Source organism: Chlamydotis macqueenii, chromosome 2 (assembly GCF_036417535.1).
Source record: "Chlamydotis macqueenii isolate bChlMac1 chromosome 2, bChlMac1.mat, whole genome shotgun sequence".
Classification (NCBI taxonomy): Eukaryota; Metazoa; Chordata; class Aves; order Otidiformes; family Otididae; genus Chlamydotis; species Chlamydotis macqueenii.
In genome coordinates this window covers 122,351,027-122,378,704 of record NC_141557.1, presented here as the reverse complement: position 1 = coordinate 122,378,704, position 27,678 = coordinate 122,351,027, and the positions used below count along the sequence as shown (strand labels likewise).

General features: G+C 41.6%; 2 protein-coding genes across 3 annotated transcripts in view; one reads left to right on the top strand and one right to left on the bottom strand.

The window, feature by feature from the left end:
- The window catches only part of LOC104474368 (DGAT1/2-independent enzyme synthesizing storage lipids), a 688,180-nt gene that overhangs the window by 145,556 nt on the left and 514,946 nt on the right, over positions 1–27,678 (top strand). The window lies entirely within an intron of this gene.
- Positions 1–27,678, bottom strand: part of XKR4 (XK related 4) — a 227,810-nt gene that overhangs the window by 75,498 nt on the left and 124,634 nt on the right. The window contains exon 2 of the mRNA XM_086742339.1: positions 5,763–5,962. Coding sequence (XP_086598465.1) covers positions 5,763–5,962 — 200 coding nt within the window. The remainder of the gene's footprint in view (positions 1–5,762; positions 5,963–27,678) is intronic.

Genomic DNA, 27,678 nt, shown 5'->3' with positions numbered 1-27,678 from the left:
GACCTATCAACCATGTCATAAACTGCTAGCAAGTCTCTGAACTTCTTGTTCTGCTCAGGCAGGAACAGCAATTTGTTTGGAGTAGAAGGGCGGGAGAGTGATGCTTGGTGGCACTGTGAACATTTGTATGCTGGCTGTGGTGTCAGCATATGAACAGCACAGGAGTTTCCAACAGAGCTGGTAGAAAATGGGAAAATGGTTGGCCAGGGAGATTTCATGGAAATGTAGTTTCAGCAGCATCCAGCAGCTCTATGGGAGTGTGGTGACTTCAATGAAACTTGATGAATTTATAAATTGTTCTGAACTTCTCATTTTGCGTCTGCACTACCATCAGTCTACATTAAGAACTGCAGCTTTGTATGATATAAACTTTGATTAGACTTTGATTAAACTTTGATAGAGACTTTGATTAACAGTACTGTATGGAGAAGACAGAACAAACCCCCCAGGGGCTGATGAAGAAAAAAAATTGTCAAGTGCTGACTCGCCAGCATAATATGCAGTAAACCGGAATGAGAAACTAATCTATAATTTAAGCAATGTGTTCATTAATACAGCATAAATAATGTAATCTGTGGTAAATCCAGGGAGTAATCTTGTCTATCTGCTCATCTAGAAGCAACTAGAACACCATACCCTTGAGTAAGATGACAGTAGCTTTATGCTAACTCTTTCCAATCACATCTGGATTTGTTGCTTGCTGGTTTTTGCTAATTTTAAGATGGGAAGTCTTTCTAAAATCAAATGGCATAGTGAGAAAATGGAAGGAAGTAAAAGGAGAGTGCCAAGGCATGACCGCCAGCCTGCGGGTGTGATTCCAAAACAAAGTCCCACAGAAAGGGACAGCCCTGACTTCCCCTACCCACTCTGATGCTGTGTCCCCCCTGCCTCTCCAGGGCTGGCTGGCTGTGACACCCCCCTGCCCCAGGGAGTCCAACTGGATCCCGCTGAGACTCAAGCCAGTTAGCAATGGGGAAAACAAAAGTGTCCAAGGGACCCAGCATGCAGCCACAGAAATGCCAATGATGTGATGGGAGCATACAGCTGGGTAAGGTGCTTTACTCCCATGAGTAAATTAAAGATTTTCAGGGTGACTTCAAGTGACTGAGGAATAACCCCCCTGAGCCAACTTGCCAGTCCAGATCTGTTCATCACTTTGTCAGTCCTACGACCTGGTAAGCCAGCAGAGCAAATGGAGTGAGATGTGGCCATTATGTTGGATGTCCAGCAACCCTATCAAAGAAGAGTCTCGTAGCCTTGAGACTGCTCTTACTGTGTCAGCAGATCTGCCTAATACTTAGTCTATGGCAGTTTATTGTGGAAGTGTTTGTTTTTATAGCAAAGACTGTGAAACTACTGCTTATTTCCTAAATGCCTTGAAGGGTGGAGGCATTTTTAAGCGAATTACTTGCAGTGTTTTGAATTTATTGGGGTAATCCAATAACCCAAACACTTTCAAATCTGGTATTTTGGTTCCCTGTAACTCAGGGGTAGATTCAGTGCAGTCCAGTGCAGTGCTCCCTGGTTGCCCAGCCCTGAAAGCAGAACTGAAAACATGGAGTGAAGGGCCCAGGTCTACAAGGTCATTCAGGTAGTTGGTGTACGTACTCTGGCAATGAGACCAGTTATCTCACCCTGGCCTCCAAATTGTTGCTGTTAGACTGTTTCTGGTAGCTAAACTAGCTCACCTGCAGACAGTTCAGACACTTCTGTCCACATGTATGCCCTTATACAAACGATACAGGATGAGCATCAGTTGTTTCAGTGGACTTCCTGACATTTCTCCCCCAACATGTAGAGCTGCTCAGTTCCTCATACAGTTCCCACCTAGAATAGGACTGGTGAAGTTATGAGTCTCACCATGAAGCTGCTTAGGACATGGCTTTTCTACAGAGTATCTAAGAGAGGGGAGAAAAACCAAACAAACAAAAGCAATGCAGCTTGGAGATGCAGCTGGCTCAGCAGAGAAGTTGCTGCAGGAGTGCTGCGCTCAGAGCACATGAAGAGAAAGGAAAGGAAACAGACTCCCACAAGGAAAAGACTGAGGAATCACTAATTTTCAAGGCACACTGGTCTTCTAGCGAGTAGATGTTTCTTCGAACTCAAAGGAACCACTAAGCTGGAAAAGGTGGAGGTAATAAGGAGGTTAGAACAGCTCCAGCTTAGGTCAGCATCGTGATGAAGTTGTTTGTCTTCTTGAGGAATTAGCATTGAGAAATCATCAGCTTCCCCCATAAGCCGTTTCACTCCTTCCACTCGGGGAGGAACCTGGCTGCTGGTTTCAGGCAGAATAAGAAAGATCATTGCCTCTAATTGTGCCAGTTTTGATGAAATTTTAATGAAGAATCAGATTTTTAGATAACAATTTAGATACTGTTTTATCAATAGCCAGATTTCTCTGGGTGCCAATGCAAAAGACAGATGCTGCTCCTTAATGACTCTGTTCAGTTTTGGGCCCTCAGTACAAGAAGGCTGTTGAGTTGCTGGAGTGCATCCAGAAAAGCGCAATAAAGCTGGTGAGGGGTCTGGAGAACAAGCCTTATGAGGAACGGCTGAGGGAACCGGGATTGTTTAGTCTGGAGAAGAGGAGGCTGAGGGGAGACCTCATTGCTCTCTACAACTGCCTGAAAGGAGGTTGTAGGGAGGTGGGTGTTGGTCTCTTCTCCCAAATAACTTGTGATAGGACAAGAAGAAATGGCCTCAAGTTGCAGCAGGGGAGGTTTAGGTTGGATATTAGGAAACACTTCTTTACTGAAAGACTGGTCAGGCACTGGAACAGACTGCCTAAGGAAGTGGTGGAGTCACCGTCCCTGGAGGTGTTCAAAGAACATGCAGACGTGGCACTCCAGGACATGGTTTAGTAGGCATGGTGGTCTTAAGTTGATGATTGGACTTGATGATCTTGGAGGTCTTTTCCAACCTTAAAGATTCTATGATTCTATGAATCTATGACTGTCTATGTCTATGGCCTCCTGCATAAGCAATGTTCTGCTGCAGTAGTCACTGTACAGTGGTACACACTCCTTGCTAGAAGTTTACATTGCAGTTGTTTAATTCATGCCTGGGGAGTCCTGGCAAGTGCTAAAGGATCCTTGTGGTGCATCCTCTGGGATTTTGAAGTGGTCCACACTGCAGTGTATGGAAGACTGAGAGGGAAGGTTTTGCACACATTGCACAATATTCTTCTTGATCTTCATAAGGATGTATGCACACTTATGTATTTCTTACCTCGATTAGCAGAGCTTAAAGACTGAAATAAGAAATAATCCACAGCTAGCCAACAAACATTACTAAATGGGGAATCTCCAGTCACACTGACAGCATTCTCCTGTTGGGAATGACACTATTTTGGTGCATTTGGAATGGAAAATGTACAATTTCATAAATAAAATATTTAACAGTTTTTCTTGTGGTCATTAATGGCTTGATATGAGAAATACCCTGTTTATAGACCAAGAAGTTTCCAGTATAATTCATTTCCCATGACAAATTGGTGGTTTGTGATGGAAGTATATTTTAAGAACATGGACCAGTGACGGCACTTAGCAATTGTCATGATAACTTTGTCCTGCCAGACAGAGAACTAAAAGAACAATAACAAAAACCAAGTAGCATTCTCTAAACAAAGAAAATCAATCAAACACTCTGTTTATTGATCCATGTTAGAAATCTCTGTAGCAGGCTCAGTGAGTGGACAGTCAGCTAAAGCATGTACCTTACGGCTAGGCCTTTTAAAACACCCAGTTGCAGCACAAAACCACTAAGGAAAATTATACTCTCCTTATGCAGCTGTACAGCAAATTTAGCATCCTATAGTGGAATGCATCATCCTTAACATTTCTTTAAAAAAGGAGAGAGAACAGAAAAAGGATTTTCACACCTGGCAATGTATCAAAACATATTAGCTTTCATCCAGAGAATATAATGGTACTACTGTTTAAGAAAATGCCACAACCTTGTTTAATTTCCTTAAGTTTTTTTTTTAAAAAAAAACTTTTGTTCTTGGAAGATGGAAGAAAATGGCAGAAGAGAGGATAAGTAAATATTTTCAGCCTTCTCAGCTGAAATCCATAATTATAGTTTTATTCCTTTCTGGTTTCTGATACATAGATTTTACAGAGCTGATTGCAGGCTTCAGGAACCATCTTTGCCTTTTAAATTGAAACATTTCATGTTTTCTCTAATTAAAAACCACTAGCAGAGTACATCCCAGGCTTAGTGCCTATTCACCAGCCAGGTTTTTCATAGATAGATCTGCTATTGCACTATAATGAGGGCGAGAGGCCTGCTGTATTAATAGTTTATGAAGACAGCTAAATTACAGCTGACCATATAGTATTCTGGCTATGTTCTTCTCCTACGCCTCTCTCTGGAGTCTCTTTTTCAGGGGGGGGACAAAACTTCTTGAAGTGATAATACCTTCTCTGATAGTTTGGACTGGTTGGTGCGGGCAGCATGATTTTGAGAAACAGCTGTATGAAGTGCTTAGGCAACCTTCCTTGTACAGAGCACCAACTAATTAAAATAGAAACTTTGACTTTCTTTTCCCCTTAAGGTGCTGGAGTTTTAGATCTAACGAAACAAAACCACAAAACAGAGGAAGTGGGACAGCTGCTCTCAGACGTCAGTTCAAAGGGGAGGTAAATGAAAAGACTCCGATTTATTCACAGGAAACTTCCCAGGATCAAGGACTTTGCACAGTTACCCACTTTGTTCCCAGTCCTTTTTCACCCGATCAGTCTCACTGGATGTTTCTCATAATAAGCTAACTAGACCCAGAGCTTCTTGGAGCAAGGTGCTCTCACTGTCTTATCTCGTACAGTGGCAAGCACATGAATTGTTTCTTAAAAACAAACGGCAAAAGATCGGCATTTCCTTCTTCCCTCTGTCCCTTTGCTCCTCCTCCCCTCCTCCCTTCACTCCTCACTGCCTCATGACATTTTGTGTCACATTCTGGACCCCAAGTTCTCATTCACCTCATTCCCTTGCCAATAATTTCTGACCAGGTGCAGCCACAAGGCAAAACAATGCTTCAATACAAAATAAAAACTATAAGGTAACCTAAAGTAGCATCAACAAAGCAGTAGAGAAGGAGATATTCTTATATCTGTATCACTGACTGACAATCCCTATGGCTGGACATATACATGCATTTACCATTTTAAAGAGGAAATCACACTTGCTAAAAGCATCAACCTTAGAAGGAAACCCAGAGCTTGAAGGAATGAATATTGTTATAATGCTCAGGAGCTGACTCGTATTGTTTCAGGTAAAACACGGCCTAGAACTGATGGACATGTATTCCATAGGCACTGGCATTTTCTTCACAGCATAGCTGTTTTCTGCTATGTTGTTTTCTGGTTTGCATAATACCATCTGAACCTCATTACTACTGTTTGGAGAGTTTTGAACATTCACAGAAAGAAGCGTAGGGAGAAGCGCAACAGTTTGATTGATGCAATTTTCACATCGGTCCAGTGGATAATCAGAAGAGCTCTTCTATTACAAGGACATTGAGAAAGCAAAACATTATAAATCCTACCCAAAACCCAGAGCCAATAAGAAAGGCTAAAAAACCTCCAACAACACAGGCATTCTTGACAGAGCCATTGTTAACAGCTTAATAGCAGCTAGCAGGCAAGATCTGCTCTTATGCCAGGAGTACAAGGCACACAGCAGTTTGAAATAAGGATAAAGATGCACGTATAGAAATTACATCTTCCTAAAATGATAAAAACCAAATAGATTAAATGAACCCCTACCTTGGAGAGCCTGGAGTGTACGAGTCTGTACAACAATACAGAGCTGCAGGACCAGCTGTGGTGCGCTTTCCAGAAACGTGGCTAGCAAGTGCAGCATACTCACATCTGCATACTCATAGACCATTTTCCAATAAAACCGCCATCTGTCATTCTCTCCACTCTGTCGACTCCGGATACCCAGGTATATTGTGTGGAAATACCTAGAAATAAAAGAAAGAGGCTATGGAAATGCAGAATTATATTTTACAGGTAACACATCTGCTTGAAAATAACCAACATTTTTTCAATGTACTTCAAAATAATGAAGATTTATTTTAACGGATTATTGTATTACAATTTATAATCGTTAATGTGGTAAGGGTAGACTAAACTGAAGACAAGGCTTGCTTTCATAAAACCATTTGAAAAGCTGAGCATTGTCTTATTTGGTAAATAGTATTTCTTTCAAGGACTTTTCTCCTTCAGTTTTCTGAATTGAAATATAAGGGGGATGTGCTGTGGCCTGCCTCGAAGTTTTTTTTCAAATAATGGGGGAAAATACCCTGATTCTGCAATGATCTTTACTCAGAACCTGCAAAGAACTTATCTGTTGGAACTAGATGATCTTTAAGGTCCCTTCCAACCAAACCATTATATGATTCTCCTTTCTGTGTGGCTCTACGTGGAGTTGGACCACCACCCGCACTGCAAGCCTGGGGTGGTCTTAGCCTGAGGTCCCGCTATGGCTGAGCTCATTGTCCTGCTTTTCCACCCGTCCAATGCATTGAATATGGTACTTCAGATACTGCCAAACACATAGTGCTTTTTCTCATAGTTTGATTATTTTAGGAGGAGAGAAGATGTAGCTGTGAGTTCCTATTTTGGGACGAGCGGAGATCTGGCGGTGGGTTCCCTTGGTGATTGGAAGTGACTCACTCCCATAGCTCCCGTGCAGCAGCAGTAAGAAGACGCAGGAGCCAGGAGCCCGACAGGCGGCTGCTGCGGCTGGCAGCACTAACAAGTGGATAAGAGAATTAATGGTCAGAAAGCACGCATCGGCTCTGGTGGCCTGTGCAAGCAGGGGGAAAAAGACCCAGCAGCCAGCCAAGTAAACAGATTTCAGTGGGTGCAGGGGCAACGAGTGGTTTTACAGAGTAAGGGATGCCTTCTGACGACCAAGCCACCTGGCTGCTGTGATGCTCGTTGTGACCCTGGCAGAGCTTGCTGCCATCTCCCATGACAAACTTCTGCCACAGCACAATGACCCCTCTGCACAGCCTTTGAGTTGCTCTTTAATTCTCATCTGCTCTCTGTTATTCTGTGTCAGATACTCTAGGCTCCTACCTTGCTCCTACAATTTTAGTTTAAAATTAATTAAGGCTGGCTGAAAAAACAGTCTCACTTAATGAAAAATTCTGAAGATTAAGATATTGTCTTGCATCAGGGTGTCTTGCATCCTACCAGAGTGCCCTGTTGGGCTACTGACTGATGTGGATCTCTGTTTCTCTTTTTCTTGCTATATCTTTCACATCCTGGTCCTGAAAGCATTTCTTACGATCTTTTTAATACGTTTTCACAGCACTTTTTTTTTTTTTAGTGAGGTTATATTTTCTAATAAGAAAAATTTTAGTAAATCTTAACCACTTCCAATAGAAATTGTTTCAACTGGTTAAGATAAAACATTTCATTATTTCTCCTCCTTTTCACTAGTCCTTTTCTTAAAACCCTTTTCATAACTGGCAGAGCACTGTGAATTGTGAGAATTCTTTACATACAGACTGCATGTAATCTTTCATCCTTCCTCTCTACAGCTGTAACTCTGATGGTCTTCTCATCTCTTCTGTTGATGAGAAGACTTTTGGCCTCTGACTGGCAGAACAGCCCAGGACTCAGTTGCCACCTCAAAGAATGACTGCTGTGCTTGTACCCAAGGTACCCTTGCACCCAAAGCACATGCCACTGCAGAGCAACAGCTATACTCAGGAATATGCGCCAAACAAACCAAACAAAACCAGGGAGTTGCACAGAGAAACAGCTGAGAGGCCAGATCTAAGCCTGCAGCATTTCTCCAGACGATGCACATCACAGCAATACAAAAGGAAAGCACATTAAATCCACATTTAAATTAAAATCACACCAGGTGGCTTTGAATTTTATCAAAGTCCCATGTGGGAGTGAAGCAGCAATGAACCACTTGGAGACGGAGACCACAGAGGTACAGTAAAGCAGACACCAATACTACCTCTCGTGCAAAAGACTGAGTAGGTTTAGATGGATTAGAGTATGATGGGACAACAGAGGCTCTCTGGTGCCCTTGGGGTTAGGTAAAGTGAAATCGTCTGCTGCCCAGATCTGAAAGAAGCCACTGAGCTGGAAAGGCAGCTTTTGCTGCGCAGTTCTGCTAATAGGGTCCCCTTACCTGGGTTGGACCCTCAGGTTCTCAGTCACAATCAGTTTAATTGTTCCTAGACCTCTCATTTGTGTCCAGCAGCACAAGGGGGACAGGTAAGACTTGGATTTCCTTCTGCAGTCTGGGTTTTGGGTGGGGTTTGTTTGGCCTGCCTCACATGTCTTCCCAAGGGACACACCTGGGAATGCTGCACAGAGCGGGGCAGACAGCATCTTCAGCGTCCTTCTTTTGAGATATCACTAATCCTTCCTATAAACACTCAAAGTAGCTTTGGCTGCCAAGGGTTGTGCCAGGAGGCTCTAGCTCTGCCAGTGGAACCATCTGCAACTTCAGTTCTACACAATTTGTGGAAAAAAATACTTTTCCTATTATGAAAATGACATGCTGTGCCAGGCAACGTCCCCAGGGTTCTTCACCTGCTCTGCAGAGTGGTTGTGCATGGCAAATATGTTGTGATTAATGAACCCTTATGGAAATATTTCCTCTCCCATTGCACTTTATTGTGAAACACTGGCAGTGAGTTATTGGGGACTGGGGAATCATTGCTCTTTGTCTACTTAGCTCCCTGCAATTTAGACACAAGAAGTAGAGGAGGAAGATACTTTCTCTTTTTACACACTGGGGACCAAATTTCAGCCTAGGGTGGTATTTTTTTCTGTCCTATCAATTTTGGCCAAATTAATTGCAGGCTGAAATGAGCATTTACACACATAATTACTGTCACTGATTTATAGGCACAATCAGGTGATTAGACAGCTAAACATTCTCATTTACATCCATAATTAATTGCACCAGCAATTAATGTTAGGTGTGCAAATTAGCATGTATTAAAAACAAAAAGATGGTCTCATAAAATGCTTCATATATCAAAGACACTTTTTTCCCATAGTGAAATTAAAAAAAAAAAAAAAGAGAGAAAGTACTTTTCTTGTTGTGGTTCCAAATATAGCTTAACACTGCAGTAATGACACATTCCATTTTATACATATGCATTATGTAATTGCATCTTAGACACACTCCCTGGAGTCCTATTGTCAACAAATGCTGTACAGGCACACTTGGAGGTAGTTTCTGCCCTGAAGAGTTTTTATATTTTGGTCTTCTGGGACTGTTTTGGGGGAAATTCATATTTTTCGGTAAGCCCACTTATATGTGGTTATATCAGAAAAATATAGGAAGAAGTAATAACAGCTCTGCATTGGAAAATATCTGATGCAAATGAACTTGAAAGAGCAGATATAAATGTTATTATTTTTTTGGTTGTTATTGCACCTGGAGGCCTAAACTACAGTCTTGGGCAGGTGCTGTACAAATATACAAAAACTGCCTATCCATTTCCCCAAACAGCATTTAATTGATATGAAAAGAAATGACAAGGACCGAAGAAGTGAGAGTTAGAGTTCCAGAGGAAGAAGGTAAAGCAGGGCAAATGGGAAGTATGGTAACAATACTGCCATCTAGTAAAGTAACTACTTCATCTAATAGATCAAATTAGTCCACTAAATGTTCTGATTTCCTTGTAAGATGTAAAAAAAAACAAATAAAAAACTCTACGCCCCCCCAGAAAAATCATACTTCTCATGTTTGTGGATAAAAGCTTAGAAGTAACCAAGTTCCATAAAGATGTCATAGTTAGAAGACTATAAAATGTACTATGAAAAAGCAATATCAAATCTTATTATTTCAAAATTACCCTTTTTTTTTTTTGAAGCCAGGCTTGGATTGTCAACACTGATATAAACAAGCTTACTATTCAGAATGAAGACAACGGAGTAGGAAGCAATATATCCTATATTGCTGATAATCAGATGGCAACACATATATTGTTAATTGAGACCTAACTTCTTTTTTACCCTCCAGAGGAAAGGGAAAATGTGTCAGCATTTAATTGTTTTAATTTATTTCAGTACATCACATAGTACAGTATATAGACCATTGGTAAAGTATAACCCTGAAGGATATACATCTGAGATAAGATCACAAGTGACATTCCTTTTCCATTATATTAATGGGGGAAGGCAGTAAAGTAAAAAAAAAAAAAAAAACAAAAAAAACCAGAAAAGCAGGTTAGTCCTTGTGCTGCCCACAAGAGGTGTTCAAGATGCAAGACAAACACAAGCAAAAAATTCTCTATATTTGTAGTTACGGAAAAAATGTATTCCTGTTCTAGGGAAAGAGACATTCATTCTGATCAGACAGTGGGTCTCCAGTGTCTCCAAAATCAAGAGTCCTCATTTTGGTCCAGGTTTACATACCAGTCTTGAGGATGGTCAGCATAGGCTGAGATACCTACACTTGAAATACTTCTGGTGACACTTCTATTACATGATTAAAGCATGGCCAATTGTGCATTTAATTGAGATGTGGTAGTGTAATTATTATAAGATAATGCCACATATTTATAGGAGTGCTTTTCAACTTTAAAGTGTTTTACAAACATTAATTGATTAACTGAGATGAATGTAAATGATTTCACAGGATAGATTCCCCAGGAATTGGCAGCTGACCAACCTAATACCTTCCTGCAGGAACAACATGTAGCTTTTACTCAGCAAACTCAAATCCAAGCGAGCTTTCATAAGCCCGTGACAGGAATGAGTGGCCCTTTTCTTAAGTGCAGAATAATGTCACTCCTTTCTCTCTTATTCTTAGGAATGTGATATTCTGTCCTGAATTTGTGGATAAAAAAAACTTCCTCCCAGCTCTTGCTCCAGTACAAGGCAGGCAGTGAGGGTCCCAAAATACTTCCCAAACAGGAGGCAATTCCTCAAAGTCAGATATTCTGGAAGAGAAAGTCAAGATGCCACTGGCATCTGGGCTAAAGGTTTACAACTTAACTGCACTTCATCTACTCTTTTATGAAAGGCCTTCGGTGAATATCATGGTATCCCTGAAACTGAAGACACTTTTGACAGTGATTTAACAGAGATTGGGTTTTTACACAGTTTACTTCATGGTAAACAGGTGTCATTTATGCCCATTACTTCTGTCTACAAAATTATTTCAGAAGCTGCTCCATTATGCTTTATAGGCACTATTCTTTTTAGTACAGACAGCTAAGGCTTACAATAAGTGAAACAGAGAAACCAAATTCTGATTGCTGGTGGACGTGTTGTTCCCATGCATGTTCCCATGTGGGACTGAACTGTGCACATAGCTTGGCTCAATCAATGTCTTTCTGTCTTCCAAGATCCTCTGAGCTTCCCATCCCAAAGTTTGCCATTTGCCCTTACCTCCTCTCTCCCAGCCTCATTATTTATTTCAAATCTTTAGCTACAAATTGAGACTATGGAGATTAGGAAGAGTTTTGTTCAGTTGCTTTTCATTTAGACAGTGTGCAAGTATGTGCATACGCAAGCACAGAGCCATATGCAAGACCAGCCTGCCTATGGCTCTGAGCACTTCTTGCTACAGATTTTCACCTTAACAAAGCAATCCATCTGATGGTAACATGCACAGCTCGAGAAAAATAGTCTTCCATTTAGAAGCGTCAAAGACTACATTGCTACCATGTGTTTAATCTAAAATGTCCTTAGGATGATACATATGAATGAGAGACCATTTGCATTCTTTGGAAAATGTTCTGATTTCATGCCTCATGTAGTCCATATTTATTACAATTGCCTAAGTCAGGAGAGGACATTTGCTTATGTTGCATAATCTTCTGAAACATTTGCGAGAAGATCAAAAGCCATTAATGGATAGTTGTAGCAGTTCTAGACATTATTCTGATGTCTATCTTGCCCCTGTATCAAACAGTACATTAAACAATTTAGCCGTACCATAAACAGTTGTTCTTTCTGTGTCTGAGGTGTGGAAAATAAAAATCACTACTGCAGAGCTAAAAACAGTAGAATAAACAGCAATTCAGATAAGTGGTATTTTCTTGTGTTGCCTAGTTACCAGAGAAAACTTAACTGTATTTGTATCTCAACAGTATTTGCCATGTTAAATAACAACAGATTGTTCTATTTTGCTTCTTATATGCCTTTTTATTAGGTGTACCAGAATACTTAAAAAAAAAAAAAAGTTTCTTTAGCAGGAGAACTTACTTCCTTATCAATACATGCTAACGCTTATTCTTCTTCTGAAGAAAGGGACAAATCCCTTCAGTTTTAATTCCTTTTTCTAGGAAGGAACAGCCAATTTTTAATTTTCCAATCTAATTATTTTTTGATGGGAGCATTAAGGTTTAATGTGCAAAAGGAAACTGAAATGCATTCTGTAGCACAGCAGTGACCAAAGCTTGTCCAACCAAGCATGGTTCTGGCAATTTATCAGCAGTCAAAAGTCTGGCCTTAATGTACTTTAAATTACGGGTGCAGCATCCTCATCTGTGTCACTGAGACAAGATCCATATGAGGACAGATCTCACTGGGGAATATTTCATGGTAAGAGATGTTAAAAGATTTATTTCCAGAATATACTTCCATTACAAAGATAAAAAAAATCAAAACCTAACTTCTTATGTTTGATTTTCCCTTGCAGAATTTAAGATACCAGAGAAATATCTCCTTTACTTCCTTTACTTTAAAACAAAGAAAAACACTTTATGAGCATAAACAAAATGATTACATCTGTTTCATTATGACCTATAAAGCAGTTCCCAGCACCTTCCATGACTGGGTGATCCCTCCCCAATGGCCACGAGTCGTATTAAAGCAGTATTTTATAGTCAACTAAATTTTTATGGCCATCTGAATTTAGCTGCTGTCTGAATTCCCCAAATGTAACCAGTCTTTCCCAGTGCTTTCCTTCCATTCCCCGACATGGCCAAACTGCAGACCTCCAGTATGTGAACGGCTGGTGCGGGAGATGGTAGGACCAGGTAGGAATAGGTACGGGTTTAACGAGGGGAAGGCAGGGTGGTCTAAAGAAATCCCTGGTGCCCCCTGCTCTCCTACTAACCCCCCCTCACTTGCAGGGCATGGCTGCTCAGCCCGACTGCTCAGGCTATGGTTTGGTTCAATCCTGTGTGAGGCAAAGGCCCCCTCCAGGAAACAAATCTCCTTGCACTGGAAGAGAGGTGCAGCACACATTCTTGCATTGAATGGCATGGATGCTAGGTTGTCCCATGCTAGCACCCCTCCAGCTTCACAGTATTTTACTGTCCCTTCCTTTTCTCTGCACCCTGCAGATTCAGGTGAGATAAGCAGCAAACCCTCCACCTGCCCACACAGCAAGGTGATACCCCCACACCATCCCTGCCACATGCTGCCACATGGGACAGAAGTACCCCTGCAAGTTTCTCATTTAATTTAATAATTTTCAGGTTTCTGTTTTTAAAACTGGGGTATTCCCAGTATGTGCTTGCCTCCCAGGGCTCCCCATCAGCCTGACAGCTCTGCGACATCCCAATCGATCTGCAACTCCCCATGCTGCCAGGCTGTCCCTGCCGTGTCTCTGGTGCTCATCCTTGCATCTGCTTTCCCCTCTGTAGCGTCAGGGCCCAGGAGGGACGGAGCTCTGTGGCCGTGGACCCATCGGGCAGGCAGCTGATGGTGTCACCACCGGTGACAGGGATGGCTTAACCTTGTCATGGGGTGTGATATAGCCATTAGCTGCAGCTCTGCAAGATGCTGCCCCATACTTCTCAGGAGCAAACATTAGCGCATTTTCTGCACCATCAACTATGGGCTGGAATTGAAAAGGAGAATCAAGAAGTGAAATGAAAAAAAATACTCATAGTGTGCTGCAACCGTTGATAGCTTCATATCTTAGAGTTTCTTCAGCCAGGCATTGCCACTGGTGCTGCACAATAGCTGTTTTTCCTGCTTCAATCAGGGGACAAAGCCATTTAGACACGTTCAGCAGCACAACTAAAAAGTTTTATTGTGCTCTCATTTCCTGTACAGCACCGCACACCTGCGTGCTCTTTAACCACAGTCACTGCTTCATCGAAAGCTGATGAAATCACTTTGGGCCTCAGAGGTCCCTTGCTTTCCGCCTGTGGGGAACACTGGAGTTTCTTATGTATTGCCAAGGCTGCAGCGCTGGAAATGATGCCTGTGTGAGACCAGACTCCTGAGAGCAAGCAGCTTCCTGAGAGAGCAGAGATATGTCATGCTCTGTACCTCTGAGAAGCTGAGGGCTTTCCTGCCATGTTGGAAGGGTCCATATGGACTTTGTGAACCAATAACACTCAACTGAAACTGCTAGGGAAACATCTCTATCGATAAACACCAGGGCACTCCAAAGAGTTTATTAAAATCCTGATTCTTCTACAGTCTACTCTGTGCCTGTCTCCTTTTGTTTTTTTTTTTCCCCATAGCCTTACACCCTTCCAGGGCTGCCCAAGTGGAAGGCTGTCTCTGTCCTCTGAAGAAGAGTTGAGATCCCCAACCAACAGTGGTTTACACTGAATTTCTTTCTCCTCTTCTCCTCCCTCCTTCCCCACATCATATTTTCATTCGCTTCCAAGCCTGTCTGCCTGTTAGTCATCCCAAAGCACCCTAGGAACTGAATCCCGGTTTGCCTCTGTGTCTCAGTCTGGAGATATCAAGAAGAATCAGGGAGTAGAAAAACAGAGAATCCCCCAGGGAGCTTCAGGCATTCCCTGGAAAGGCAATTAGTCATGGCCAAGGATCTGTACCACGCAACTGTCACAGGAATATAATCATTATCATAGACATCCTCACTTCACCAGCCCCTGGGGCTGCAGCAGGAGCTGAATTGTTTCCCTGTTCCTTCCCAGCTATGACAGACTTACGATGACAGCCTTTGGAAATTATCTGGAGACCCCCTCCCCATGAGACTGGCAAGGAAGACACACCTGTCTCCCAACCGCCTATTTGACTATACTTGAAGAAAGGACCACTTGTAGTGTTAAGAAGTGGGCACAACTGGAGAACACTGCCTCTGGCTTCTTCTCAGCTTGGGGTACAAGGTGTATTTCCCAGATCTCTGAAGAAGCAGCATCCCGTCACCACACAAAGATAAGACCAGGATAAGGCATCAAGAACCCTTTGCCTTCCTTACCCTGTATTATTTTCCACAGGAGCAAAGTCTACAACAGCACACTATGAAAACCAGGGTCCCATCACTGGAGACCCTGCAGACTAGGGACAGGCTCTTTTCCTAGGTACCAGTGTTTATTATCCACACTGCACACTGGGAGATGCTCAGGTCCCTCCGGAGGAGCTAAGTCTCTCCTGGAATCCATCTCTCAGAACATTTCCAGAGGGACATGGGCTATTTATTGAGCTGAACAGTCCACAGGGGAGGGCTCAACATGGAGGTGGAACGCCAGAGCAGCTAGTGGAGTAAGTACCCTTAAGCATTCCTGTGCTAGTTCATGGCCAGCTTTGTTAGAGAGCCCTCCAATGGTGAGCTTGCAAACTCATGGTCAAACTCACAATCTGGAAGAGGGAACACCTTTGCTCCATTATTCACAAGGACCCATATTGTTTGTTGCTTTCTCTGATGTCTTTGATAAATCAAGTAGATGAATCTGCCTGCAGAGTACACAGCTTTCCACTGTCAACCTCCACAGAACAAGAGCAGGCAGTTGTGATTCCCTTGGTCCAGGAAAGGAAAAAAATTGCATTTTTAAAGGAGAGGAGGTGCCTGCAGTATCTTTTGTGAAAGTCAAGAGAGGCAGCAGTAGTACAAATACTAGAAAATCAGAATGGCTAGGGTAGAGACTATATATTATCCTCATAGACAAAATATAATGTGTTTCCTTTCACATACAAATCTTTCCTTCATGACTACTGGTGTGTGCCAGGATGAATCTGGGTTGTGTCACTCTGGAGGCCCAGCACGCAATCTCACGCTGTGAAACAGCAGGAGCTAGCTGCCTCCACTAACCAGTAAAAATGAACTATTGCCAACCTTCCCCTTCCTTCCTCCAAAAAAATCTTCCAAATCACTTGTAAGAGCTTTTATAGGACCTACCTGCTCTTTCGAGCTCAGATAAACCACACAACTGAGAATTCTGTTTGGAAACATCTACGCTGTAAATAAGTTTTGTTCATCCTTTTTATACAGCAGTCTATGCTTCATCTTTTCCTTTTCAAGTACTCTGGAAAAGCTATTAGCTAATCCTCCAATATAAAACTGCTAATAAGTTGAATGCTCATTGTTTGGATGGAGCGATCTATAAGCATTCAGGAAGCAATGTGGATTAGTCACTCATTAAGATATGGACAGACAGTGCTCAGGTGATCTTTGTGTGATATTCAAATGGTTGTCAGCGTTATTTAACAGGAATTCAGGCTGTCTTCCTGTTGGTGCTTATAAGTGGTCCTGACTAATGGAGAATGTGCTTTAAATGTTGCCTGCTTGAAGAATTTTATATAAGATTCAATTCAAAACCAAATTTGCCAGCTAATAGTATTAGTAGTGCTGAACAGCATTGCACAAAGAAATGGTCCTGAATACCAAGCTGAAGACCGCACCATGCACTATATCTGCGTGCTTTGCGAATGTACTATTCAAAACCCTTTGGAGTAAATTTTCTGGATTGGATTTTCCTTAGGGGAAAAGCTCTAGGGCAAATGGCAGCATTTTCATTTCGGACTTAAAGCATGCCAGTGAGAAAAAGACCCTGAGGAATCTAGTGGGAATTTTGCCAACTTACAGACCCCCCAGTTTGCCCCCTTATCAACATATTATAGAAAAAGATGAAGGAATATAAGAGGTGACATGTTGGCAGGAACACACAAACCAAAGGAGAAAATAACATGAGCTAGCAAGACAGTAATTACATTCAGAACCTGAAAGCAAACTGTGGTCATTAGAGACCTACAGTTTTTAGTGTAACTGTAATTCTCAGTTCCAATATTAGTTTCATCTTAAAATACAGCTCAAAAACCAAGAAGCACTGAAGGATAGTAAAATGACTATGAGAACAAATGCTTCAAGGAATAGCTTGTATCAAAGGGCATGAATTTATAACAAATGCCGAGACTGACTGTGAATTCACCAGCCATTTTGTTCGTAAAGTTATTCAGAAAAGAAGGCAGAGATAACATAGACATGCAACAGAAATGAAGAAAGATTTTTTTTTTGCTGTGGCAGGAATTCCCTGGAAAAACAGGAGAAATGAGACCTGACCACATCAATCTCTTTTATACTGTATTTTGAGAAGGACAACCTAAGGGGTAGATGAACACAATAACTATTGAAAGAGGCAGCACAAAATAGTTGGGGTGTCAGAGCCTTATACACGTATTATGTGTTATCTACTAGCTCAGAAAAGACTTGTTGATGTGCAGCAGGAGCAACTCCAATGAAAAGTCTATTTAAGAAAAAAATTACTTCAGAAAAATCTGTGTGATCTGGATGAGTTAATCTACATGGGCAGTTACCTACATTTAATGGAAAATATTAATTTAAAATGGTAGATTTAAGCACTTAAACTGTTGACTTACAGGTGGCTTGCTTTGGCTTAGGATTGATTAAGAGCCAATTTAAGGTAAACTGAAATCAGCCAGTACCACTGAATAAATCTCCACCTGAAGGTTTGAAAAAATTTAGCTAAGGTTTGGCTTATAAACATTTTTAAATTACTATTTTTAGTTGGGTGTAAGATCAGTAAAGTTTTGCAAGACAAAACACAATCATATTTGCATACAAATGCATATGTACAAGCTTGTCATCCCCCTGCAGCACAGGCATCTTATTCCAGTAGAGAAGGATATAACATCTGATAAAAGGCCTGTAAAACTTGGGAGACCATACTGTTGAAATGCTACGAATATAAATAAATGAACACCAAATCTGTCTGCAGGTAGGTCCAAACTGTTGCATGTATACAAATAAACAAAGGGAAAGACTTAAAGTATCAAGTCTGAATTTATTGCCAGCCTGAAAAGCAGCATGATTAGGAGCCTGATGTAGCACAAGAGTGCTTGCAAGAGGGTAAAACTGGACAAAGGATTGCCAGGAGCCATAAGGCCATCTGCTCCTCACAAGGGTGAGGGGGCAAATGCCAGGGCTGGAAGGCTCATTTGGGACTTGTGTAGGGAACACTTGCTCCCCACAAAGCATCTGGCACTATCCCTGTGCACCAGGGCAGGAAATATTCCCCAGCCCTGGTTCCCCTAAACACACTACAGCTTAAAAGAGCTCTGAAGGGTATCTCCAAACCCTACTTTGACTGAGGTATGTCCATTGAGACTGGTAAACGTAGGGTGATCTGCTTCACTGTTCCATTACAATCCTAATCATAGAATCACAGAATGGCTGAGGTTGGAAGGGGCCTCTGGAGATCATCTGGTCCAACCCCCTTGCTCAAGTAGAGGCATCACCTAGAGCCAGTTGCCCAGAAGTATGTCCAGACAGCTTTTGAATATTTCCAAGGACGGAGACTCAACAACCTCCCTGAACAACCTGTGCCAGTGCTCAGTCACCCAGAGAGTCAAAGAGTGTTTCCTAATGTTCAGATGAAACGTCCTGTGTTTCAGTTTGTGCCCATCACCTCTGGTCCTGCCACCAGGCACCAGTGAGAAAAGCCTGGCTCCATCCTCTTTGCACCATCCTTTCAGATATGTAAGATCCTCCCTGAGCCATCTCTTCTCCAGGTTGAACAGCTCTCTCAGCCTTTCCTCAAAAGAGGGTTGCTCCAGTCCCTTCATCATCTTTGTGGCCCTTCTCTGGATTCTTTCCTGTAGCTCTACATCTCTCTTGTACCTCACAGCCCAGAGCAGGACTCCAGGTATGGCCTCACCAGTGCTGAGTAGAGGGGCGGGATTACCTGCCTCAACCTGTCAGCAACACTCCTCTTAAGGGAGCCCAGGACACCATCAGCCTTCTTTGCTGCAAGGGCACATTGCTGGCTTATGTTCAATTTGGTGTCCACCAGGACCCCCAGGTCCTTTTCTGCCAAGCTACTTCCCAGACAGGTGGCCCCCAGTGTATTCTGCTGCATGGGGTTGTTCCTTCCCAGGTGCAGGATTCTGCACTGTCCTTGTCGAACTCCATGAGGTGCCTGTCAGCCCATTTCTCAGCCTGTCAAGGTCCCTCTGGATGGCAGCACAACCCTCTGGCTTATCAGCCATTCCTCCCATGTTTGTGACATTAGCAAACTTGCTGAGGGTACGCTCTGCCCCATTATCCAGATCATGGATGTAACATCTCTCAAGATGTTAAATAGGATCAGAGTTAGCGTTGATTGAACCCTGGGCTACACTGCTTAGTTCCTGGCCTCCAACTAGACTTCATGCCACTGTCACAAACCTCTGAGCTCAGCGGTTCAGACAGTTCTCAATTCACCGCACTGACTGCTTCTCCAGGCCATACTTCATCAGCTTCTCTATGAGGATCTTACAGGAGACAGGATCAAAAGCCCTGCTGAAGACTAGGCAGACAATATCCACTGCTATCCCCTCACCTACTAGGCCAGTCACTTCATTGTGGAAGGTTAATACTAAAACTAAGAGGAGATCAGTATGGCAGAACTTACGGTCAGGTTTATAGGTACAGCGCTGGTGAAAAACATGAAAGTTTACAAGTAACTTAAATATAAAAAGATACAATTCTAACATCAGTATAGCAAGCAGAAAGCTCTTTAACTACTCATCCCTACCACCAAAAATCCCTCAGACATATGGCAAATGCCAGAGCTGGAATTCCTTGTTCAAACTGACACCCGATCTCCAAAATGCCACCTGCTACAAGCCTGATTCTTGGCCTAGACTTTACAGATTATAAATTCTTCAAGGAATATATGATACATGTCTTCTTAGCTCTTTGCAAAGTGAATAAAAATGCTCTCAAGTGCAACTGAAGTTATACATCATGCTAATAATACTCTTAATAATAATAATTATTATAAGGCTGTTTAGCATTATTTGCTTAAATTGAAAACTATTTATATTAATCCAGACAGCAAATTGCATGAAATTCCTTTAATCTTTGGAAAACATTAAGAAATTCAATATTTTTGGCTAATTATGGCTGCAATTCATGGGGCCTGCATGCCTTCCATGTTAGCTAGGTAAAATACCAATGTCCCCATTATATTTCCTTCCTCTGCGGATCTCAATCACTCAAGTGCAGAACTGGGTTTTCCACGTGTGTGGTAGCTCTGAATTTAAGGAGTATTTGAGGTGAAGGTGGAAAGGGATGTAAGTGCGCCTGACAGAGAAGGTAATAAAAACTACGAACTGCTCTTCTCAGCTTTTTGAGAGCACAATTAAGAACTTGCTCTCTCTGCTGGTATAGCTGAGATCAGAAGATAAAAGAGCTTGAGGAAGCAGGAAAAAGTAATTTTTGCAGGTTTTTTTTTTTTCTATGGAGAATATTATAAAGAGTAGCTTTCCCTTTTGAGGCTTGCCAGTATCCTTTCTAACAGCAATCTGTCTGGTTGCTACTGGCTCCCTGGCCACACATATGCCCTCGGTTTTCAGAGGAAATTCAGTAAGAGGGAAAATAACTGAGAAGACTGCTTCTGTACACAGACATGTGCACATACAGGAGGGGTAAAGCAATACATGAATAAAATGAACAGCTCCTTCTGGGTGCTCCAAAGAAAATGAGGGACTCATGATAGGTTAAAAGGATGGAAGACTATGCAGATGGCTTCCTCACACCTACAGCCACAGCTGGTCCCTATGTGTCCCTTGGCACTTGTACCGTATTCCTGGAATTTTCAGCCTTCCACACTCTGCTGGGAAATAAATTGTTTAGGTCTAGGAGGGATTACTACAGCTAGCTCTACCAAAGACCTATGTATTAGTGTTCAAAGATGCATATCATTTCCTACAGCTAGAGGCAGTCATTTAGATTTGGCAGATGTTATTTTATTTGTTCAGGCTGAAAGGTCACTATAATTCTGCCAGCTTTATTTTCCATATTTAAAATGTCACCCCAAACAGGTAGCTAAGGTAACGCATTTGCTTTCTACATATCTTCTACCGTTTTCCATGTCAGAGAAGGTCTTTTATGTCTTAGGAATGCTAATTAAGTTTGAGAACTGGTCTTTGAAAAAACCACTCACAGGAAGTGAAGCACCTTTTTAAGATGATTGTCTCAGTTCCAAGGGTGTTCGGTTCTATTGTTTTTCTAAGGGCTTTGACGTGTTTGTTTCTAGCAGCATTTCTTTGCTCTCTGAAAGCATCTTTTCATGCAAGAAGACAATTATAATGATCTGAAAGGCTTCCTGCTACTGTCCTCCACTTCTGTGCTCACATTTGCTCGTGTCTGCAATTTGCACCTACAGAGATACACGACAAATTTGACCCCATGCTTTGAAGGCCATTTCAAAAAAGCAATTAAAGCCATGGCTATATGGAACCTACATTGATCTATCTGTTGACACCCACCCTCCACAAATTCCGGCTGTGCAAACCCACTCCCTCCTTCGTGCCAGCTCCAGCACATGGCTGAATCTGTGCTGAGCTGTTTCAACATGTCATGCAGGTCAAGAACTTCTGTTTTTCTCAATTTAATTTTGGTTAGTTTTCTGTCATCTTAGCATGCTCAAATGACTCCGTGAGGATCACAGAGCACCAGAACCACAGGGAGAGGCAAGAGCATAGGAAGCCATGGGCAGACAAAGGCAGGAGGAAGGTGGGGCCACATCACCCAGCACTTGGAGGGAGTGCCATTGCCATGGTAAGGCAGCCTCATTTATTGGAAAGACCTCGGTGGCTCCAAGGATGCAGTTTTGCCTTGATGTATTTCCCCAGGGAATACTTTGATTCTTTTTCTAATTAGAAACCCCCTACCTTTTCCTGACATTTGAAATGCAGATGTCTAAATGCATTTCGACTGGCATGCTGGTCAAATATGGCTAACTGTACTCCAGAGAATCCTGTCTGCTTATTAACTAAGTTGTATCAGGCACAATGGCAATAAAAATCTTTCTGTGCACTGCTTAATTCAAAGCAATGCAATTTATTTTTTTTTTAATTGAAGAATTAAAGCTCTTGTTTTGTATAACAGATTACTTGAAAGGAAGAGAAAAACATTCTGGTACTGAGATATATTTCTGAAAGGTTTTCTTCGTACATTCTCTTTTTCCATCTTGTCCTTGTCAAGACAGACATGAAAGCAAGAAGACCAAAAAGAATCTCTACCGAAGAATACTTATTTTCCATGTAACATCCGTTAATGATCAATGCTGTCTCTAAGGACCTGTGATTCTTTCTTCCTTATTGTTGTGCATGTTCTAAACCAAAATGCAGACTGGCATGATATACTTGTGAAGCACTGAAACCCTAGGTCAAGATAAAGACCATCATTCACTCTTCTAATTTGCTTTTGAAATTAAGTTTGTAAAAGTCTGTAGAAAACCTGTTCCTGTGCCAAGGGTTTCCTTTTGTACTGACTATTTAAGTATTTTTACAAATGTGTTTTAATCTTTTTTTTCTTTCCTTCCTGACTGCATGGTTTGAACATACAAGTCAATGTGACCTTACAACTTCCTAGTGGAAAATTAGTTGCAGAGAGAAAGATGGCATCCAAAGAAAGGGACACTGACAAAGAATCAGTGGGTTTTCTGCAAAACATTTTTACTGTTTCTTGGCAGTCTCTGCCCTCAACTCCCACCTTTGCTTTAATAGCATCTGCTGTGATTTTCTTATCTTGCCTTGAGTGGTCCAACCAGAATTTCATTATTTCATAAGTGCAATCCATTCACTAATGTGTATCTTATTAAACTTGGCTCCAGATTACCTTAAGTTAGAAGCACATTATAGCTCCATCTTCACAGAACGCTGAAACATCCCACTTCCCAGAAAGCACTGGCAGAGGCCCAACTCTTAGTGAAATTAAAGGACCAAGACCTCTAGCTTCCTTCAAATATTGGGTCAAATCAATAAAATGGGACAGGCTAAGGATTTTATATACACACATACCATTTCCCTGGTGAGACCCCACCTGGAGTACTGTGTCCAGTTCTGGAGCCCCCAACACAAGAAGGACATGGACCAGTTGGAGAAGGTCCAGAGGAGGGCCACGAAGATGATAAAAGGGCTGGAGCACCTCTCTTATGAGGACAGGCTGAGAGAGTTGGGGCTGTTCAGCCTGCAGAAGAGGAGGCTCCGGGAAGACCTGATAGCAGTCTTCCAGTACATCAAGGGGGCCTACAAGAAAGATGGGGAGAGGCTGTTTAGTAGGGCCTGTTGCGATAGGACGAGGGGTAATGGTTTTAAAATAGAGGGGGGTAGATTTAGATTGGAAATTAGGAAAAATTTTTTTTCGATGCGAGTTATAGAACACTGGAACAGGTTGCCCAGAAAGGTGGTGGAAGTCCCATCCCTGGAAACGTTCAAGGCCAGGCTGGATGAGGCTCTGAGCAACCTGATCTAGTCGGGGATGTCCCTGCTCCTTGCAGGGGGGTTGGACTAGATGACCTTTGAAGGTCCCTTCCAACCCTAACCATTCTATGATTCTATGATTCACATATATGTCTGCACACACATGTACTCACACGCTATATCATCTGTCAGACACTCCACAGGAGTCCGCCTGCTTGTGACCAAACTGTTTTTCCCAGACGCAGACTGAGATTCAACAAAACACTGCTAGGGAAATGAAGGCAAAGAACTGAGACAACGTTGACAGAAGCTTTCCCAGTTAAACCCACCGAAATGGTAAATCCAGGAAGTTCCTAGCCAAAGGCTAAGAACAAGCCACAGATTTCTTCTCATGTCAGCCCATCTGTGGGCTGCAGTTCTCCCAACAGTCTACAGGCTTGTGCGCTGCTTCCCTGGGCTGAATGGCATCCATGGTACTGTCTCCATGCTACAATCCCCTGTTCAACTGTACATATGCCTGTTCAACTGTACATATGCCTGCTACACATCATTCCCCCACAGGGGTGAACCTGGTGCTTAGCATTAGATTGCCACAGCTAGGCTTAAGCCACTTTGTCTAAAAGAAGAACAGATTAAAAAGAACTGAACCTGGTCTTTCCAATTCAAAATGAAAATCAAACAAATAAGCAAATAAAGAAAAAAAAATCCCCTGAATGAGACAGTCCAAATCCCTTCATTTAGCTGGCTTTCAACATTGTTTTTCACACTCCTTGACTTCAGTATATCAAGTAGGCCTGGAAGTTGATGAAATGAATTTCAGCAGTCTGAGAATCTGGCCTATATTTGCAACGAGTGGACCTTAACTAGGCACAGAGAGTGCCAGAAGTCATAAAGAAGACTGATCCTCTTGAGACCTCCAAATTAATTTTAATGAACTGAGGAATTTAACTAAGCTCCTGTTAAGCTCTTCACATTTGAAACTGCTGTTTCAAGGCAAACCTGTGGGGTTTCATCCATCTCTATCTTCTTGGCTTGATTTGAACGGTAGCTTGGTGATGCAGGGAAACACATCAAGCAGGAGGGAGGAAATGTTCTAAATGATTAGCACCAAGAGGGAGGAAAATTTGGTCCTAATTCTCATTCAGTATATCTCATATAAGCTTGCAGAATCACTTAAGTGGAGATAGGCTAAAAATGTACTCAGTATAAAAGACAAGACACAGATCCCCAAAACCAAGTTTGCACACAGAGTTGAATGCAACTCAATTTAGGCACCCACAGCGAAGATAGTGATGAAAATCTTGACTACTCCTCTGAAGAACAAACAAGCAGTGATATCTCCAGTTTCATTCATGAGGAGCGCCAGAATTATGGTAATGCCCACAGCTATCACCACACGGGCCCCACTGAATGACTTGGTATCTCCTCCCTGCTCTTGTCCACATGGGATATACCAAAATTTACATGCGTTATCACTCTGATATGGACCCAATCATGGCTATAAGCTCAGTCACTCCTGCACACAAAGTGCCCTTTGGTCCTCTGTTCTTGGTTGGGCCCCCTTGGCCCAGTTACCTTTTGGTGATCAAGAGCAGAGTGTGGTCTTACTGCAGACCTTTCCTGTGGCCTTCTGGCTGAGTAACACCCAACAGATGTGAGACTGGGGCTTGACACCCCGTAGGCTGGGGGGAACATGTAGGAAGTCCGTACACTCCGTGCCCACTAGACTGCAGGCTGGCTTTCTGACGACTTCAAGACAATTACCAAGAACCAGCAGCTGATTTTCAGCATCCAGTAGGTAACCAAAAGCAGATGAGATTTCAGATACCTGCTCAGTATTTCCTCTTAAGTATCCTCCTGCGTCGAAAGTAACAAGAGACAGGCTATTAATTCTAATGCAATATAATGCACCTTTTTCTCCTTGCACTTCTCTCATCATCTCTACATGGGAATGGTACTGTTCAGTAATATTGTAAGTATATTTGGAGGCTAATTAAATTAAGATCTGCAAAATGCTAACTCCTTGGGATGGCAGGTGCTATATAAGTGAAAGAGATTATATTTAAGATGTCATGTTAAGAGAATTTTTTTTCCTTTGGAAGATTATCTCACAGAAATCCTCAATATGTTTTAAAGTTGAAATTTCATTACCAAGTTGTCAACACCAGCCCATCCTCCGAAAACCCTCACTTCCCTCCCACTCTTTCCCCAAAACACCAGCCATCTCACAGCATTTAGAATGACAGAGGAGAAGCTGGCAGGTAAAAAGACGAAAAATTAAAAGTAAGCAACAGGAAATGTTTATTTCTTTTTAGGGCTTAAAATGCTTCTCTGTCTCACACATACAAGATTACCTTATCCACAAACACACATCTGAACATACTTGCAGAATGCATATGTATGTGTTTGATAGCTAAATTCATGCCCACAAATACAATTACATGTTAAATGAAGCAATATACTGTTTCAGTAGCAAAGAAGAAATTACTGGGGACTTTTACTATCTCATTCCTCCATTTTAAACTCTTTTTAAGTCTCATTTTCTACTCTGTTAAATTAATGAGTTAGCAGAGCACTGATTCCAGTTCTTCTCAAATGACTAGATGCAAGTAAGGACCCTACCAATACAATGTTGATCAGGAGAATAATTGCTTCAAAGGGGATACTGGTTATAAATCAAAATTGCATGACTCCTCACACATTTCAGGAAATAATAGCACTGTGCTCATTCCAAAAAAAGTCATGGCAATCCCAGGTACTTCCTAATGAAGACTGCTACTGTCCATCTGTATCACATCAGGCACTATATTCTCCCTGGTCTCCTCTTTTACATCACAGTTTCCAATGGTTATTAAATGCATTCTGGCCAGTCATTCTTTTAAATTAGCATCCCCCATAAGATGCAATATCCTCCTGAATTCCCAGAAGAACCATTGCAGCTGTAATCTGCACTTAATATTGAATTTGCACCAGAGAAATTCATTAGCTATGAACAGTATAAGACATCCTTTATGCATATTCTCATTTCATTCATCCAAAACCACCATAGTCCTTGGCTGCAGCAAACAAATTTGGCCTCTTCCCAATAAAATAAATTGTAAATGCACATATTGAAAAAAGTCCTGTGTATTCAAAAAGGATTAGTTAGAGCTTGGACCTAGAGATTGTATCCTGCTGAATATCTTTTTAGGCCTTGGCAATGGCTTATAGGTTGAAAAAACCTGTTTGTTATACACATATCACAATACTCTTTCCACTCATATTCTTAGCAAGATCTGGGAATATGACACAGAACTGACATAATAGTTTTAGGCAGGATTACAGGCTACAATTCTAAAATCAGAGCTACATAGATATTAAACAGATTTCAAACATTTAAATATTCCTTCCTCCAATGGTAATATGAATATAGAAGTAGTGGCAGCCGACCTGTTGTGGTTTTATATATATATAACATAGTAAATAACACTCTTTCTATATATACACATGCATGTACATATACACACAAATATTCTCTGTGAGTTTTGCAATTTTGTGTTAATATTTGATGTTATGACATGGTCATCCAAAACAGGTAGCAAAACTAATATCATGCCCTTTAAAAGCCTTGTAAAATTGTAATCAATCACACCCTCTTTGAGATCCCAACAAACAGGAGAGAGCCTGAAAAATTAGTCTTGCAAAGCTTAAACTGAGCAGACGAGAGTAGACTGACTTGAACACTGCAGCATTCATCAACTAAATCATTTGTCACTGCATGTCTTAAACATAATGAAATATTGAAAAATGACTTTTCCTTTTACAGCTTTTTCCCATAAGGAATGTAGCTACATGCAGTATAATTATAGTAGCATAACTATACACAGAAATTCTTCAGTCCTCCATTTTAAAGTATAAAAAAAATCCTGTAGCTCTATGCCCTTCAAGAATAACTGTGCTTTAACAGAACCACTGAAAACAATTATCACAGTAATCTAGGACTCTTGATTGTTAAAATACAACACCTGACACAGATGGGGATAGGATGATTCAACAGTTGATATTGTGCATTTTGGAGTGAACAGACTCAGAAAATATAGTTTCCTCTGTATATTAAAAAGCCTTATTTAAAACTTATTGTCGTAGTTCACTATTTTGGACAGGCAAATCCCCACACTTTCCCCTGAATGTAGTTTTTTTTTGCTTTTTAATTACTGTATTTTATTAAAACTCTTCTTGATATCACACGCAGCAAAGGTACAGAACCAAGGAGATCAAGTCTTTTCTAAAATGCATCACTCAGGAAAATTAAGAGAATTCAACTAGATACCTGTAATATGGA